The sequence below is a fragment of the Podarcis erhardii genome, assembly GCF_964252035.2.
Source record: "Podarcis erhardii genome assembly, chromosome: 1".
Classification (NCBI taxonomy): domain Eukaryota; kingdom Metazoa; phylum Chordata; class Lepidosauria; order Squamata; family Lacertidae; genus Podarcis; species Podarcis erhardii.
The window spans coordinates 110769403-110788400 of record NC_138497.1 but is presented as its reverse complement, the minus strand read 5'-3'; the positions used below and the strand labels follow the sequence as shown (position 1 = coordinate 110788400).

The following is an 18998-nucleotide window of genomic DNA, read 5'->3' as shown; positions in this document are numbered from 1 at the left end:
ATGCAGTCTGTGCGAGGCACAACTCTTGACTGTCAGATTAGCCTCTAGGTTGGGGGTGGACAACACAGACTGAAGAAACACCACACATCCATGCACTCTTGTTCTCACTTGTTTCCTTTCAGTTGTCTACTCACACTTTTTCTTGCACCCAGTTCCAGAAGGATGATAAATATTATTGACATCTTCATTCTGTAAAGCAGAGTAGGCTAACCCGTGGCTCTCTGAATTGCTGCTAGATTCTGTCGGTCATCCTTGACCATTGCCCATGCTGGCTGGGACTGAAGGTACTTGGGATTGTTTCATTTGTGCAGGGGAACTTCTCCCCCTGCACTCCCTCCCATGTGCCCCCTAAATCTGTTCTAGGGGTTCCACCAACTTTCGGGAACAGATTTGAGGTGATGGGGGCAAAGAGGGAGGGACATTCTGTTGCTCAATTAGAAATCCTTGTGTTGAGATGTGCCAGTTGGATACTGTCCTTGAAGTCCCATCAACATCCACTGGATCCCCACCTCTGTTATAAAATATGTGCAGCAGCGTACTTGTTTTCCTGCTGGTTCTGTCACTGTTTTTCTGTGAATCTGAAAATTATAGTAGTCGGTTTGAGGGAGGGAGGAGTGAGAGTGGAAGCCTGGGCTTTATATATGGAGATCACCTTAGTCTCTTCTGGAACCTAGTTTAGTTCTTTGCTGTGCCACGTTACTGGAAGTACTTACTCATGGGGACGACGTCCAGTAGGACAGGACATCCTTTCACTCCAATTTTGGTGAATCTGTCACAGCGGAGGCCAGTGCATCAAGTAGTAAGGCTGCCATAAGGGTACCGGAATGCTCTGTGCACACAGGGGTCCATACTAAACTGTGGTCTAAACCACTGGCGCTGTGGTCTAAACCACCGAGCCTCTCAGGCTTGCTGATCGGAAGGTCAGCAATTCAGGTGTGCGTGACGGGGTGAACTCCCGTTGCTCTGTCCCAGCTTCTGCCAACCTAGCAGTTCAAAAGAACACCAGTGCAAGTAGACAAATAGATATTGCTGCAGCAGGATGGTAAATGGCATTTCTGTGCGCTGTGGAACTCGTCACGGTTCTCCATGTGCCAGTAGCAGTTTAGCCATGCTGGCCACATGACCCAGAAAGCTGTCTGTGGACAAACGTCAGCTCACTCGGCCTGAAAAGTGAGATGAGCCCCGCAAACCCATAGTTGCTTTTGACTGGACTTAATCATCTAGGAGTCCTTTACCTTTACCTTTTACATACTATGCAGATATGGGCTGGGACAATCAAAATTTTCTCTCATTGAGTTATTTGGGGTTACAATATGGGGTTGGGAATAATGAGAGGGGAAGGGTAATTTTTTTTTTTTAAAAAAAAGGAATAGATGAACACAAGAGTGCTCTCTACCCTCAACATGTCTGGAGGGACACTGGATGAGATAGTTTAATTATCTTCTGAACCCCCCCCCCCACTCCAAGCTGCCTCAGAATTGCAGCCTTAATCAAGTCTTACTTTTCAAAACAGATGACACATGATTTCCTGCTGTATTCATGTATTTACCTGGTCATTCCTGCTACGTGCATCATGCTGTTCAATTTCAAGGCTAAATTGCTTAATAGTTGTGTTTTCTGAGAACAATTTCCCCTCCCTCCCCCACAGGTGTTTACTTAACTTTTGTTTGCTCTAACATTCTGCTAAGTGAAGTTGCATGAAAACGAAGCAGACTTCACAAATCAGACACAAATATAATCTTGCATTGCCTCAGATCCAGTGTTTAATATCACCATCATGTCCCTCCCCCCGCCCCTGCCCCCAAAATCATTGCCGTTGCAGAGCTGTTCCTATCCCCATGGCTTACTGCAAGATGGAAGGGTGAGCAAAACTAAGTTGTGTATTGCCCGTGTTCCTTTACCAGATTTTATAGTGCAACATACTTTAAAGATACTTGGCAGTGTGTTTAAGTAAATGTTATAATGTCTGTGTCCAGTGCTGTACATTTTAAAATATGTGACGCAGAGCTGATTTTAATATGATTGTAGTATATTTCTGTAATGTTCAGCTTACCATCTTCATGTAACATGTTGTGAAAAGCAAATATTAAAGGGGTAGAGAGAAATTTAAAAATACTGCATTGTTTGATTATGCACTTTGGAGAAGGTTAAATATATCTGTCTCATATATATCTCAACAATCACAATCACAGTTGTCCTTGCTTCCAAAAAGTGGGAAGTTTGCAAAGGGATGTCCAAAATCAGACTGGCAAAACCCTGAAGAACCAATATCTGTTCCATCTTATCACAGTCCTGTGCATTCAAATGAGAATTCCCAAATACAATAAGTCAGGATCTGGACTCTTAGATAAACTTGACTTCTTAAAGTGCAGCTTTGCAAAGAAAAGGCAATTGTGTGAACCAGGAGGGGGAAAGAGCTTAATGGCGGGGGGGGGGGGAGAGAGAGAGACACAATTCCAGCATAGTTGTTCAGGAAACCTTGGGGTGCTTTGCAAAACAATCCTTGAATTGCTTGATCACTGTACTGGTAATTCAGTTTGGTCAGGGAGTTTCCCTCGGATTTAGCAGACAACTCAGGAACTGCACAGCTCACTTGCATCCAGGACTCCAGCACTGAAGCCTTTACCCACTTCCTTGTAGTGTTCAGTACTGTTCTGCTGATACGCTTTTTCCTAATTGCGTTAAATTTATGTTCTATTTCAGACGGAAAGCCAAGCCAAAAGCTCCTCGTCCTCCATCTGAGACAAGGATCACTGACTGTTCTTCTTTTGATGATTCAGAACTAACTAACTTCACCATGGAGCAAAAAGAAAACATAATCGACAGAGACATTGAGCTGTCTGTGGTTCTCCCAGGTGATGTGATCAAGTCTACTACTGTTAATGGCAGGTACGTTTAAGAAAGAATTCATGCTGTTTTGCAGCAGAAGTGCTTTAGCACGTACTAATTTCAACCTGGATGTTGAACCTGGAAATCCAATAATGTCTATGTTGTGATCCAAAAACCCAACAAGCTGTTTGTGCCCACATGATTTTGTTATCTTGCGCCGATGTACATTTTTGTTTTGTTTTTTAGTTTAAATGAGCCTTGTTCCTTTCATTTTTTTGTCCTAGATAACTTAATTGCAGTTCAACCAGAGGTCCCCAAAGACAGATTTTTAAGACTTCGGGGAATAGTGAAGCCCTTCAGCTATCCAGTGGGGCACAGCTCAGGGAAATGCCAAGGCAAAGGGAAGCTAAGCTTGTCTGGCAAAACTCTAGGAAACACTCTCTGGCTGGATTGAGTGAAAATGTAATACCTTCCTTCCACGTGGCTAGGAAAGACTGAGAGTGGGGTTGAGGCACAGTCACATGGCCCAAAGAGAAGGCTTACAGAGAGTAAGGCAACTTTGCCCTAAGCTTTAGCTCAGGTTGATACACAGCTCTGTTGCTCCCAAGTCTTGGTCAAGAGCTTCCTTGAGCTGTGTGTTCCTGTGAGCTAGGGCAAAGTTTGCAGAGGTCCCTGGAGCCTTTAAAAAACAGCATTTGGGGGCTTATGCACACTTCTTTCTAGTTTGTGGAAATTGGCCAAAATGATAAAATTGAAAGAACACAGGGGGGAAAGTGGAGGCAGTTCTCAGTAATAATTAACGATGAGCAACAAAAGTGAAAGAAACATTTTCTTGCCTATAAATCTGCCCAGATTATTTCCATTTTAGAGTGAGGCCCTTCAAGGACCTCTAAATTACTCTTTAGATGCTAAAATCTGCAGCAAAACCTGTGAAGATTGGTGTAAAACATGATGGCTGTTTAAGCCATCTGCTACGTAAGAAAAGCATCTTGAATAAAGTTCTGGGAAGGTGGGCTGGGTATTCTTTCATTTGTGTAGTGTGTCGGGAAAGGAAGGCATCGTGCAAGTCATCCTTGCTGTTTCTTACCTGCTCCAAAACTTTAGTGGAAATTAGATCTTTCAGTAATGATCTGTGTGGTGCCAGGTATTCTATTTATCACATATCCCTGGCCAGTGGATTTGCAGATGTCGCTGCTGTAGTTAGGTTTGGCTGTCTGTGTTTCTTCCTCAGAATTTTACTTAGGAATAGGACCCAGTAAGTAATTTTCCAAAATGCGGCCTAATTTGAAATACTGGAACCCCCTTGAAAATATGTGCAAACATGATTGGCAGGCTGCTACAATTCCGGTGGAACATTGCTTTCAGTTAATAGTTTAAAATTTGTATTTACTGCAGAATAGATGCTGAAATAGAAAAAAAGGTTTGGTGCAAAATACAGGATTTGGTGACTGATGTTTTCACGCTTGAATTTTAGACCGATGAAACAATTAATTAATTGAATTGAATGTTTACTTGCAATGAAATTCTGCTCAGGCAGTTGAAATAAAAATATAATCTGAATCATAGCTTTTTGGGCGGGAAAAAAAATATTTTGTTTGGGTATTTTGGCAAATTTAGCTTTTTAAAAGAATTGTGATTTGGGAGCCCTTCTAAGTGGAGCCTTTGTACAGGTCATTTAAGTTCAGCATGGTAAGACTTACAAGAATTGATACAGGGTTTGCGGTAGTAAAAGTACTAGTTTGTTTTCACTAGACTGTAAAACAGCAAAGAAAAGCTGCATGTGTATTTACTAGTCTTTAGTTATATCTGGGTGGTCCTTGTTCATGAGCCAGCAGGAATTAGGTATGCGTCCTAGCATTTTAAATAAGTAACCACCAGTCAGTGCTTAACTATTTAATGGGCTGTGTCTCTGCATCCCCTGCCCTTCCTGAAGCTGTTTTAGGAGGGAATCGTTTCATTTTATAATACGATTTGCTCTTTTGTATACTTGCGTACAAAAATAAGGTTTACGGTAAGTGATTGGGTAAAATATTTCAGGAAGACCGGTTCTGTTTATTGCAATTGGCTAGTGTGGAACTGTCTTGCTGTGCAAGGCCAAATGCGCCACAAACTCCATAAACCTTCAGAAATGTAGTCAAGAGACCTGCTATTCCCACTACAGCAACCAGTCACAGGGGAGGAAGCAGTGTGGAAGGCATATTTTTTCTTCTTTTTTAAAGTTACTCTTGGCTCTTAGGCTGTTTGGTAGTCTTTTGGTAAAATGTTTTGTTGAGCCTTGCGTTCAACAAGGCCCTTTTTTTATAATTCAGGGAGGCGTTGTGTAAGCTGTTCCAATTAGGAGGTGGAAAAAATATTTCATCATAATCTCTGTTATTCATTATCAGGGTTGACCCAAGAGCAACTTTAAAGCTTCTATGCTGAACGTTACTGTGCGGTAGATTAAACTTGAGTAGGAATGTTGCCTGTTTTTTTACAGTCGCTGAGACATTCTGCAGGGTTTTAATCTTACGAAAGTGTTCGATATCTCTGTACCGCACTATTTCTCGACAGTGTTGAAAGTGGCTTTTGCCTTACAGACACTGCTGAGTCCCAATGAAATAAATTACTGTATTTTTCGCTCCATAAGACACACTTTTTTCCTCTTAAAAAGTAAGGGGAAATGGAGTGAATGCACTGGGTAGCAGAGGGATCCCTCGGCTACCGCTGCAGTCGCGAGCTAAGAGATGCCTCTGCAGCCAGAGCCATGGCTCCCGTCCGCTGCTCGCTGTGAAGCCAGCAGAGCAAGAGCCACTGCGCAGCTATCACTCTTGCTCTGCTGGCTTCAGCGAGAGCTGCGCCGCGCCTCTGGCTCTGCTGCCTTCACAGGAAAGCGGGATGAGGTACGGAAGGGGCTCCATGTAAGGGCTCCCTTCTGTCCCTCCTCCCGCTTCACTGTGAAGCCAGCAGAGCCAGAGCCGCTGCGCAGCTATCGCTCTTGCTCTGCTGGCTTCAGCGAGAGCTGCGCAGCGCCTCTGCTGGCTTCACAGTGAATTGGGAGGAGGGACTGATGGGAGCAAGCAAAGCGAGAGCTGCTTACATGGCTTCTGTCCCGCTTTGCACAGCTCTCACTTTGCTTGCCCACCCCTCCTCCTGCCTTGCTGTAAAGCAAGCAAAGCACCTATCCCGGTGTCTCCTCCTCTTCTTGCTCCGGAGTCGCCACGCTTTACAGCGAGGCAGGAGGAGGGATGGGCAAGCAAAGTGAGAGCTGCGCAAAGTGGGAGAGAAGCCATGTAAGCAGCTCTTACTTTGCTTGCTTTAAAGCAAGAAAAGCGAGAGTCGCTTACATGCTCTGTGCAGAATATTTTTTTTCTTGCTTTCCCCCTCTAAAAACTAGGTGTATCTCATGGATAGGTGTGTCTTATGGAGCAAAAAATATGGTAGTCTTGAGAGTGCCTACATCTTCTGAAATGTACTGTACAGGGAATGATAATTTTGCACACAACGAAGGCATGTGCAACCACTGACGCGTGCACTGCAAGGGGGCAGAGTGGGGGTGGGGCGGGCTGACACCTGCAATGACCTGGATCGCATCCCCCATGCAAATGGGGAGCTGCCTGTACATAATTGTCTTCTGGTTCAAGCAAGGCAAGAGCGTCTTCAAGAGCCAGACCTCCACCACAACCAAGTTTTTCTTAATGACCTTTGGGGAAATTATATAATAACCATTTATAGTCATATTAACATTTTATTCCAGCAAACCAATGATGGACTTACTGGTATACCTTTGTGCACAATACCGTTTGAATCCTGCCAGCCATACCATAGACCTGATGACAGTCGAGAAAAAGCAGATCAAATTCAAACCAAATACACCCATTGGGATGCTTGAAGTCGACAAAGTGATTTTAAAGCCAAAACAGATGGATAAAAAGAAGCCTACTCCTGTCATCCCAGAGGTGAGATATTTTACAGAAACTTTTTCTACCTCCTAAATACTTTTCATTTAAATTCTAAAGCTTTTGGAGGCAGTAGCATCATTCAGAATTTGTTCATAAAATTGCATATGAAAGTCACTGGAAATTAACCTATATTTGTCTTTGGTAGTGCATGCCTTGTGACAGCTCTGAGTTCAGAGATGAATTGCTGAGTGGTTGCCTAGGGAGGGAGATAGGTTTTCATTCCATGGGCTCCTACCTGCTGTGATCCGCTTTAAGGAGGGGTGTGCATGGGTTTTGCCTTAAGCAAGTGCAAAAAGTCCTTTCGCTTATTCTCAGTTCTCTGTCTCTCATTCCCTGTGAGTTCTATGAAGAGCAGAGAAAGTGTTGACAACCAGGGGTGAGACATCACTACCACATGAGCCATATTCAGTTCATGAGTTCAAATCCTTGGGATATTTGAATTTGGGGAGGCCTTGTTCATATCCTCTTCCAAGTCTTGAATCTTAATAGCGGTGGCCTAAGCCAAATCTTCATTTCACACTGAGAAGAGCTGGAAGAATATGGGGTATAAATGAGAATTCTATTACATCCCCGCCCCATGAAATGTTTTGCGAAAGTTATTAGTAGCAATGAACTCAGTGCACTTGATGGATTGAGTGTCTTTCAGAAAGCAAAAGACTATAATCGGTTTTAAAAATTCCCCTTGTTTCAGCAAACCGTGAGAGTCGTTGTAAACTACAAGAAGACACAGAAGACTATTGTCAGAGTTAATCCTCATGCACCACTGCAAGATATCATGCAAATCATCTGCAGCAAATGTGACTTTGACCCTTTACACACTCTGTTACTGAAGACTTACCAATCTCAGGAAACTCTTGACTTGACCAAATCCCTAAATGAGCTTGGGCTCAGAGAATTATATGCTATGGATGTCAGCAGAGGTAAGATTTATAAACTGGTCTCTTACCAAAACTATTCCTGAAAGTTAATGCTGCAAATATCTTCAGAAGCAGTACAACCTACATGCGCTCACTAACTTGTTCTGCATTCATTCAGTCTGCATCGATGTGAGAAACCGATGACTTGGTATCTTCTTTTATTCATTTAAAAATATTTTAGCCACAGGGATGAATTGGCTCAGTCGGAGCAACCTGGCCGAGGAAGAGATTGTCAACTCTCTTTATTCTCCTTGCACTGTTTTCTCAATCAGAATTGCCCACCCAAAGTTGCTACTGCTGCTCATAGTGTGAAGGCCGGGGAGACAGTAAGCAGAACCGGAGCCAGCGACAGGCAGAGGCAACTAATTCTACTTTTGTCCCCAGACTCACTGACTTCTACAGGGGCTGTGCTGAAAATGAGGAGGAGGAAACTGACAGCCAATGTTACATCCTAAATTGGTTGTAAAAAGGCAGGGAGGTTGTGGCTGGCTATGGGTGGGTTGAAGTAGTTGGGACAATGCCCCATTCATCCCAATGGACAAGCCTCCACTGCTACTTGTCCTACAGTGGGGAGCAGAGTGCATCAATATTGTGCCTGCCTCCCCATACCTCATTAAGACTAATAGCAAATTTTCTGTTCTCTCTCCAACAGTTTCAGCACTTAGAGAGTCTTGATGACAACCAATGATATAATACTTTGGGGTGTGCAAATTATCTTACATGAATTCCTTCTGTAACCATTACAAAGACCTTGTAATGTGATCCAGTATTATTATTTCTGAATTGCTGATGTAAGTCTGAGGCACAGAAAAAGTGGCCACGAACCCCTTTCAGTTCAGAGCTGCCATAGTATTCGCACTGGCGAATTCCCAGTTCGATGCTTCTTAGCCACTGCACCAGGTTCTTCTTTCCATTCCCTCTCAGCACCATCTGTCTTTGTGAAGGGGAAAAAATGGCACAAAGGTTGACCTTTGTATTTCCTACCCTCTCTAGGGGTTCCTGAACTTGCATGCATAAAACTGATTTTTCAGGATAGTAGCAATTGTTAATGGTTGCTTTATTATCATTGTTCCCTTTATAGTGAGAAGCTGACATGGCAGCTTTCATAAATAAAGGACTGTTCAGGTATCAGAGTGCATATAGGATTGCTGTTAGGGGAGGACTGTAGAGCATGCATTTTGCATGCAGAAGATCCCAGCTTCAACCCCTAGTATCTCCCAAGTAGGGTTGGGAAAAATCTCTGTCTGAAACCTTGGAGAGCTAAGCACTAGTCCGCCTTTGCCAACTTGGTGGGATCCAACTGTTTTTGGACCACAGCTGTCATCAGCATCAGTCATCCTGGCCAATGGTTAGAGATTATGGAAGTTATTGTCCAAAATATTTGGAGGGCACCATATTGAGCAAGGCTACTAGACAGTACTGAGCTAGATGGGCCCATGGTCTGACTCTGTAAAAAGCCCCATCCTATGTTCCTATGATGCGGGTGGCGCTGTGGGTTAAACCACAGAGCCTAGGACTTTCCGATCAGAAGGTCGGCGGTTCGAATCCCCACGACAGGGTGAGCTCCCGTTGCTCGGTCCCTGCTCCTGCCAACCTAGCAGTTCGAAAGCACGTCAAAGTGCAAGTAGATAAATAGGTACCGCTCCGGCGGGAAGGTAAATGGTGTTTCCCTGCGCTGCTCTGGTTCGCCAGAAGCGGCTTAGTCATGATGGCCACATGACACGGAAGCTGAACACCGGCTCCCTCGGCCAATAAAGCAAGATGAGCGCCGCAACCCCAGAGTCGGTCACGACTGGACCTAATGGTCAGGGGTCCCTTTACCTTTACCTATGTTCCTATGTTTGTTCAAATACTTTAAGATAAATGGGTTGTTCAGATAAATAGGTTGACAGATAAACAGGTTTCCTGCCTCCACTCTGGACAGGCCACATGTACAGAAACTGGGTAGGTCTGCTCTTGTCTTACATACCTCCTCAATATATGGGTGTGTCACTTTTTGTGTTTTTGTTTCGGTTAAGTATTCTGGCCTGCTTAGATCAGGGATTTTTGGGTCCCTTATTGAACATTCAGTAAAATTCAAACAGAAGTTATTGAAGCCTTTCATCATGGAAGCTATTAATTTGAGGGGTAAGCACCCATTTTCATTTTGTTTACTGCCCTTGGACAAGGGAGACGTTTAATTTATCTTGTTAAGCTTGTCCTTTTAAAGTTCTTTTGATCATGGTGTGAGTTCTAGACTAGTTTATTGGATAATTCTAGATGGAGCCAAATACACACCGAAATAAGAGCTTACATTAATTTACCTTCAGGCAGCATGAACAAGTTAGCAGTTAGAGATGATTTATCCATTTCCAAAACTATATAAACTTAGTTATATAGATTGCCCTCTTCATTCCATTGTCACATACTGCTGTTCAAAATTTTTAAAATGCAATAGATTTTTTTTAAAGCAAGTTAATAAACCAAATGTTAGAAGCCCATTTTATATTAATATTGTGTAGCTATCTTCATAATACCAGTGTGGTTTTTAAAAATAATTTTCAGGTCTCTGTTTTGAGTCCCATGTTTGAAATAATAATAAAAAAGACAAAATTGCCTCTGAATTCCATTTTCCAAATACTGACATACTTAGAACTGAATGGTACTGTATTTTTTAAAACTATTAACATTTGTTTTACTAATAACAATTGTTAATTAATTTTACAGCTGAGGAGGAAACAACAAAAAACAGCTCTCAAAAGCATGGTTTTGTTATATCCTGCAAGAGATTTGTGCATGGTAGAAATTTTTAGGAGGGGCAATTTATACAGTAAAAAGTAAATATTAAATTTACAAATACAGTATGCCAGCGTCTGAAGTGGTGGTTAATATCACCTGCATGTTCCTTGCTTTTGTACTTAGAATTCTAGCTTTTATTCTTAAAAAGTTTACGTCTAATCAGCCCTTCATTTCATGATTTATTTCCTATGAAGCATTTGGGTCTGACAGTTTGGTCTGGTCGTATGCCAATGGATGCCACTATTTTTAGATGGCTAGATCTGGTGAATTTCATTTGGTTTTTAATACTTCCAAATTAGAAACTTCCAAATTTAGAGGTGCCTCCTGGGGCAGAGAGCCAGGTGCCTGCTCTGTCCAGTTGGCCGTCCTTGCTTAAATTACAATGTTTTCTTTCTTTCCTGGTGAAATTTGATAGAAGGGATCACTTCACACACTTCTGCATTTTGAGAACTTGCCTTTGGTTCCTTTGCTTGAGACTGTGATGAAGGAGTTATTTGGGAAGCATTGTCACTATAATTAAGTTTTCATCTTCCTCCCCTCTCCATCTCTCTAGTCACACCGACTGCTGAATTCAGCTTTTCATCTTTACAGGGTGAGTTTGTACCTACCTCAGAGTGAAAGATGTAATATTCTTAAACACAGGCATTCCCAGTTAAACAAGTATTAGGACAAACAAGTATCTTCTAATATGAATGAGATTTGTCTGAATTATTGTTAGAAGAGTAAGCAACACAGATTTTGGTATGGCATGCAAGTTTTCCTAACTTAGAATAGCCCATGAATACTCACTGAACAGCACCAGAGGAGTTATTTTTTTAAAAAAAGGGAATTAAAATGGGTTATTTCTTTTGTCGTGAATGGCAGCATTGCAAAGGTCTTCATTCTCAAGAAACAGAAAATTGCACTCTTTCCTATTTTCTGACCAGTAAGACCACTTATCAATGGCTACAGAGGAAGAGGATGCACCCAAATTTTTCTGGAGGCCAGGAAAGGAGTCTAGTTTGATTGAGATGGGCTGGATTTGGCCTGTGGTTTTGCCATCTTTGAATTACAGCATGGCTTGTCTTATGCGGGTTAACATTATATAGTATTTCTTGAACCATTGGTTTCAATTAGGTGGAATTTATCTATATTACATTCACTTGGGCTTATCTGCAAAACCTCTAAAGATGCATGTGACAAACTTTTGGAAACACTTAAAAGCTTATCCACTACCATACAGTGGTACCTCTGGTTACGTACTTAATTCCTTTCGGAGGTCTGTTCTTAACCTGAAACTGTTCTTAACCTAAAGCAGCACTTTAGCTAATGGGGCCTCCCGCTGCTGCCATGCCCCTGCCGTGTGATTTCTGTTCTCATCCTGAAGCAAAGTTCTTAAGCTGAGGTACTATTTCTGGGTTAGCAGAGTCTGTAACCTGAAGCGTATGTAACCCGAGGTACCACTGTATTTGGATGGAAAAGGAATTTTCCTCAACTAGATTACTTGTTTATTACCTTGTTTATTAAAATATTTATGGGTTGCTTCGCTGCTCACAGGCACCTGAAGTGACTTGCAACTTTTTTTTTTTTAAAAAAAAGCAAACTCCAAACTAAACAATATTGCAAACAAAAAACAATTTTAAGAATTGTTTTATTTTCAGTCAGGGTCGTGGGGTTTTGCATTATTACTTTTGTCTTTTTAATTGCTTGGGAAAGATACGTAGATTACATCTTACTTTTGGTATAAATAAAGTGACTTTTCTTTTTAAAAAGAAAAAAAAAATACTACTAAAATCAGACTAAATGTGCTTTGCAGCTTTTATGTTTTTTACCTTGCATAATGAAATGTTTTCCCAATAGTTATGATCACTGGAAGGGAATCATGTAAAGGAGAGAACATGGTATTCTATAAATTATGTTCTTTTTGAAAGAAATATTTTGTAATAGAAATAGAGATGCAGGAAAGGAAAGAAACAGTACAGTCTGTAAATGATGGCATCAAGTAATGTATTTTATTTTTAGACTCTTGTCAAAACTCGCAAAATTCGGATATTTTGAAGGAAAAAGAAAACAAAGGATTCTTCAGCTTTTTTCAGAGAAGCAAGAAGAAACGAGAACAGGTAAGACAACATAAGTTACAAATATTAATGTATGATAGAAATTCCCTACAATTGGATCCTCTACAGTTCACTCTTGATCCAGACAGTTGCTAGGAGAAAGCAGACTCCAACATCTTTTCTGCCTTCTCGAAGTTATCTGGACTGGCAATAAAAATGTGTTGTTAAACTAGCTGCCCCATGACATTTTTTTCAGTTTCTGCCATGAAACTGTGTGCCCTCTTTTTTGCGGATTGATCATATTTCACTCAATATATTTCATGAGTTTTTTTTTTTGTTCCAGGAAGTATTTCCTTAGAAGATTGAACAGTGCAATCATACACATGCCTACTCAGAAATAAGTGCCATTGTTTTAAATGGCATTTAGTACTGAGTAAGTGTTTTTAGCATTGCAGCCTAAAGATAATGTCGTCCTGCATGGCCTAAAGGCCCTATTCTCACTTCGATCTGTTTCATCCTTAGATACTTGTAGGTTACAGTTGTGGGGGCTTAACGTTCTCCCTGAATAAAGAAAACTGTACACTCAAGGCTGGCTGATGACAGTGGCAACAACTCACACCCACACCCACCCACCCACCCTCATTCAAATGATACCTGTACTCTGATTACTGTAGTAACCCTAGGATCTTCCCTCGGAGAAATAACTTCTGTTCTGGTTATGGTAAATTTGAATTAAGTCCTATAATGAAGGTTGAGAACCCCTGGTGTAGAGAAGTACATTGGCTAAAATCTATTCAGATTATTTTTTAATTGTTGACCTCTTTTCCCCTTCTCAAAAGACTGCCAGCGCTCCAGCAACTCCATTAATGAATAAGCCAAGACCAACCTTTGGCATGAGAGCTAATACCATCTCCAAGCAGTATGACTCAAATACCCTTCCCTCTGAAATGCCGAAGAAGCGACGGGCGCCCTTGCCTCCAATGCCTGCTTCCCAGAGTGTGCCCCAGGATCTTGCACAAACCCAGGGCAGACCCATGACATGCGTGGTGAAATCCAGCAGTGTGGATGAAACTGATAAGGTTGGTTGTCAAAAGTCTCGTCCTTCCTTTAAGTTTCCGCTGTGAGAATAATATCAGAGCAACTTCTGTTTAGCTACGGAACAGATAAGCAAGAACATTTATTGCTTTATACATTCTGAATAAATTGTAGCAGACCACAATTTGGAGCCTAATTTATAGGCCGTCTCTGGAATTGCCGTGGCCTCGAAACCAGTTTCCTTTGTGGTCACATTCCATGCCACATCACATGTAAAAAGGGGGATGTAGGTGGCGCTGTGGTCTAAACCACAGCCTCTTGGGCTTGCCGGTCAGAAGGTCGGTGGTTTGAATACCTGTGACAGAGTGAGCTCCCGTTGTTTTGTCCCAGCTCCTGCCAACCTAGCAGTTCAAAAGCACACCGGTGCAAGTAGATAAATAGGTACTGCTGTAGCGAGAGGGTAGATGGCATTTCCGTGCACTCTGGCTTCCGTCACGGTGTTCCATTGTGCCAGAAGCAGTTTAGTCATGCTGGCCACATGAACTGGAAAGTTGTCTGTGGACAAACACCAGCTCCCTCAGCCTGAAAACGAAATAAGCACCGCACCCCATAGTTGCCTTTGATTGGCTTTAACCGTCCAGGGGTCCTTTACCTTTTACCTTTACCCACCAGCTGAGCACTTTGCCATTATGACAAGAGATCACTTGGGAAAGCAGTTGCTGCACTGGGAAAGTGTAAATTAAATCTAACTCAGCCATGCTTTGAAATAGGTTGAATTGAAATAGGTGGGGTGTATGTCTACACTATGCTTAGGGAGGGGCATGTTACATTAAGTGAAAAGGCTAGTCAGTTATTTTCAAAGGGGTCCTTTTAAAAGTTGAGTTTGGAAATTAAAATTAATCTTTTGGTGGAAGTCCGACATTGTTCAGTAATACTAAATCCTGCTATTGAGATAATTTGAAGCAAGTTTAAGCATCAGTGCTTTTAAGTGCAGCCACTCGTTCTATTAAAAAACAAACCTTTTTTGGGGGAAAAAGCTTCTTTTAAAACTTGTTAATAACAAATTGGAATTGGAACCCTCCGTTCTCTACTGAACTGATAGTCTTTAAACTTGCATTAAATATGGGGAAATTATGATTTGCATTAACATATTCAGTAACTGGAGAAGGATTTGACATTTTATGTCACTACCAAATTGCCTTTCTTAGCCCTTTATTTTAAAAATGCAGTTAAATCTGTTACTGAGAAAAGGTTTCCTTAACAGTTCAAATCTTTGTGTTATGATGAACAAGTTAGAGCCTTAAGGAAATTTAAATTTTCCTTACTGAAAGAACATGGATGTTCAAAACTCATGTTTTTATCTTAATAAAATTGCCTGCTTGTGTAATAATGCATTTTAATGAAGTTATGAAGCAGGCTGCCAGGTCAAATCTATCTATAAATCCCAATATGTGCTGAACTTATTCTAGCACAGTTTTGGGGGAAATTAATGCAGTGGGTAATATCTTGGTAAAGCACAGATTGTCAGTTGTGAATTCCAATTAAAGTTCAAAGCTAAATGTGGCAGTGCAAATTGGAGCACTGCATATTTGTGTTTCAGACATGACTTTGAATTGAGAATGAAAGCCATCGTTTCTAATACGTTAGCCTATGAGCATGCTAGGAAGATGAAGAACAGAACAGGCCCAAGAGATGAATTGGATGCAAGGCCCTTCAGTTAATATTGTTTTTACTCAAATCAAGAATAACACAGGAATTTATTTTCTGTTAAGTAGTAGCCACCAGAGTGTGCTGTTCAACAGAGGTTTGGGATTTTGCGTCTTGGTGAGAAGATCCTCATTCTGAGAAAAGTTACTGGTCCAAAGATAATGTGCTCCAAATATAAAATAAGAAGACGGGGTCTTTCCCCCCCCCCCTCTTCTTTTCAGTGTGTAAATGTCTGAAGTTTGGCAAATTTGGGCCATAGTAAAAAAAACACACAGCAGCAACAGCAACGAAAGTAAAAATTCAGGGCATAGAAGCCTATTGAGATTAGTCATGCTAGAGCAGTTTCCATTTTTCTCCCTACTTTGTAGACCAGGGATATCTTAGCATTGCACATGAACCAACATGCATGGTTTGTTTCTCTTCAGTGTTACATGCAATTTTGGTTTTAGTATTTTGGGAGGCATCATCTTGGAAGATAGCATACCTGAAACAATTACAGTCGTACCTCAGAAGTCGAATGGAATCCATTCCAGAAGTCTGTTTGACTTCCAGAACATCCAGGAACCAAGGTGCAGCTTCCGATTAGCTCCTGCAGCCAATTGGAAGCTGTGACGGACATTCGAGTTCCAAAGAACGTTCACAAACCAGAACACTCACTTCCGGGTTTGCAGCGTTCAGGAGCCAAAACGTTCGACTCGCAAGACGTTCGACTTCCTAGATACAACTGTATTAGACAACAGAAGCATGGAAAGTCTCACTCCATGAGTGCAAGTTGGGACCCAGGCCAATAACCTCCTGCTTCTTCTTAAAAGGTTTCCCCATAAATCTCATTGCAGCAGTAAATTACTGTTTTGTGTTTCTTGTGCTGTGGTTTTTAAACTTCTTGCTAGCCTTTCTTTTCTTTTTTCTAATCTGCTATCAATAATGTTATTTTAGGGCACAGATGGGGAACCTTTTTTTTTTTTGGACTAGGAGCCACAATCCTTTGTGGACCACCTTCTGGCGGGGGGGGGGGGCAGCAAATGCCTGTAATGGTCAGAGCCAGAGGCAAAGTTGGTGAAGTACAGTGGTACCTCGGGTTACATACGCTTCAGGTTACAGACTCTGCTAACCCAGAAATTGTACCTCGGGTTAAGAACTTTGCTTCAGGATGAGAACAGAAATTGGGCGGGGACGGCGCGGCAGCAGCAGGAGGCCCCATTAGCTAAAGTGGCGCTTCAGGTTAAGAACGGACCTCCGGAACAAATTAAGTACGTATCCAGAGGTACCACTGTAACTGAATAACTTCTACCTTTGAATAATATTCCAGCTACACACAAGCCAGAAGCTTTTAAACGCCAACCCACACCTCCAGGCAAGAAAGAGTTGTAACACAAATTCCAGGCAGACAGGAGGAATTCAGGAGCAGGATTAGAAAGGCTGTAACCTGGGAAGGGGTGAGGCCTGAGGGTCAGATAGAGAGGTTGGGGAGGCCACATTCGTCCAGTGGGCCTGAGGTGTTCTGCCCGTCTTGGAACATGTAAGAACAGATGATGAAGTATGGGTGGGGGGCAAAATCGACAGCACAATCATTTCTGAGTGTATCTGTCAGAGGATGGGGGAAGCAGGCTTGCCCTGAGAAAGGATCCCACAGTAATTTCTTGGTTTGTTGTGCACATCCTTAGTTGGCTTCCTCTTCTTCCTCTACCTGCTGCCTCAGGTGGGTTTTGAGGAAGGCATTCTAGGAATCGTGATTTGGAAAATGTCCATGCTGCTGTGACAGCTAGAAAGGCCTTTTGAATGTAGTTTTTTTAAAAAAAATAAAATAAAAGCTAGTATAAAGAAGTATTTCTAGTTGTTGCAACAAACCATTGTGGTGGCAGAGGCATTTTCCTTACCAACTTAGACCGGAGTGGCTGGCTCTTCCTTGGCTCTTCCTTGGGACAAGGGTGATCAAGAGGAAAGAGGAGGATGGTAGCACTATAGGGATCCAGGGGAATCCAGTGGCTGGTGGGGGAATTGGTTTTTGGGGAGCCCGTTGACTGGATTTTGCTGAGGGCTTCCTGAAGTCTGGCAATAGCCCTGCCTACATCCCTCTTGTTTGGAATGAAGCCTTTTCACAAAGTTTTGACAGCGCACTAACAATCTGTTGTTAGATAGGAGAATGCGAACAAAACGTCTCTTGCTGCATTGCCTTTATAGTAGATTACTGAAGCGTCCTTGTCCAAACTGAACAATTTGCTCAATTCTGATAAAAGTGCGGCTGTTTATCCATGCCAGAACGGTAATATCAGACAACAGCAAGGGGAAAAAACCAGCCAAAAACAAACACTGACTCTACTGTGTCATTTATTGCAGTCTTAACTATTTTTAAATGGAAAATATAAGACTTCGGTTACCTTCTTAGTTTCTCCAACTTGCTAGACTGGGCAGTAGCAGAAAATAAAAATAAATAAAAGTTGCTTTGTAACATTCAGGTTTGCTGACATTTTGAGTGTTTGTTCTAAATTTCGGAGCCACAAAGAATCTTAGTGCAAGCCTTGGTGCTTGTTTCCAAGTAACAAGTGGGCGCAACTCTCACAAAGAGCAAATGAGGGGGTAACGTGCCTGAACTGTTCTTCTTCACATTGGAAAAAAGGGGGGAGAGAGTTTACATGTTTAAATGCTCATCTATCCATCCATCCACCTATCTCACATAGAGGGAATTCAGAGAGAAAGGAAAAACTACACTTCTCACTGACATGAGTTTCTATATGCAGGGACTTTTTTATTATTTTTTGGATGGTGGGCGGTGATGGAGAATTCTGTCCATGCAGAAGTTGTTTGCGAGAAGTTAAGTCTCTGATAACTGAATGTTTGGTTCATAAGGACACTTGCTGCATCACACTGGAAATTGCTAACTCTCATTGGTATTGCAACAGGAGATTACTGGTTTTGTGGCATTTTCTTCTTCTGCTTCCTAAGTTAGATCTCCAGTTAAAAGTCACGAAAAGAACATATTTTTTTTAAGGAGCAATTTTTAAATTATTATTATTATTATTATTATTATTATTATTATTAATTACTTATACCCTGCCCAACTGGCCGGGCCTCCCCAGCCACTCTGGGCGGCTTCCAACAGGATATTAAGAACACAATAAAACATTAAAAATTTGCCTGAAGGCTCACCACATCTCACTCTCATAATGATAAGGCTGCTTTTCCCAACAGAGTGCCATGTGGTATATTAGACTGCTTTTCGCATAATCCCTGACCACTGGCTAGGGAAGGCTGTGCTAAACCATCGTTCAGCCACCAATTTTTAGCATTATGTCTGAACTGGATTTCTGATTCACTTATGAGAAATGTTAAGTGTCTGTTATAGGGCTGCTGAATTGTTCATTACATTCACATTTTTGCTTCTGCAAATTACTAATCTTTTTGCTGCATCGTTGATGTTTGTTTGTTTGTTTTTTGTTTTTCCTACCCTCCCCCAATTCCCCAGGGACTTTCGGGAATAGGAATAGTGAGGACAGGCTCTCTTCAGCTCAGTGGCACATCTTCCGTCAATTCTTCTCTGAGGCGAGCAAAGCGCAAAGCCCCAACCCCACCTCCCAGAAAATTGCAAGGCCAAAGTGACAACAGCATTGAGACAGGTAATCTTTACAACACAAATTAGGTTAGGTTATATTATTTCTGAATTCACAGCTTAATCTTGAGGCGGTTTTGCTCTGTTGGGGAGTAATGGTGTCTAGGTTAAACACACACACACACACACACACACACACACACACGAGAGA

At 41.8% G+C, this 18998-nt stretch overlaps 1 protein-coding gene across 5 annotated transcripts in view; it reads left to right on the top strand.

Annotated features, from left to right (window-relative positions):
* COBLL1 (cordon-bleu WH2 repeat protein like 1) overlaps window positions 1–18998 on the top strand; it is an 83136-nt gene that overhangs the window by 52540 nt on the left and 11598 nt on the right. For all 5 annotated transcript variants that reach the window (XM_081870772.1, XM_081870773.1, XM_081870771.1 and 2 more), the window contains exons 2-8: window positions 2704–2889; window positions 6563–6764; window positions 7459–7687; window positions 11016–11054; window positions 12464–12561; window positions 13338–13577; window positions 18704–18854. In XM_081870772.1, coding sequence (XP_081726898.1) covers window positions 2704–2889; window positions 6563–6764; window positions 7459–7687; window positions 11016–11054; window positions 12464–12561; window positions 13338–13577; window positions 18704–18854 — 1145 coding nt within the window. The remainder of the gene's footprint in view (window positions 1–2703; window positions 2890–6562; window positions 6765–7458; window positions 7688–11015; window positions 11055–12463; window positions 12562–13337; window positions 13578–18703; window positions 18855–18998) is intronic.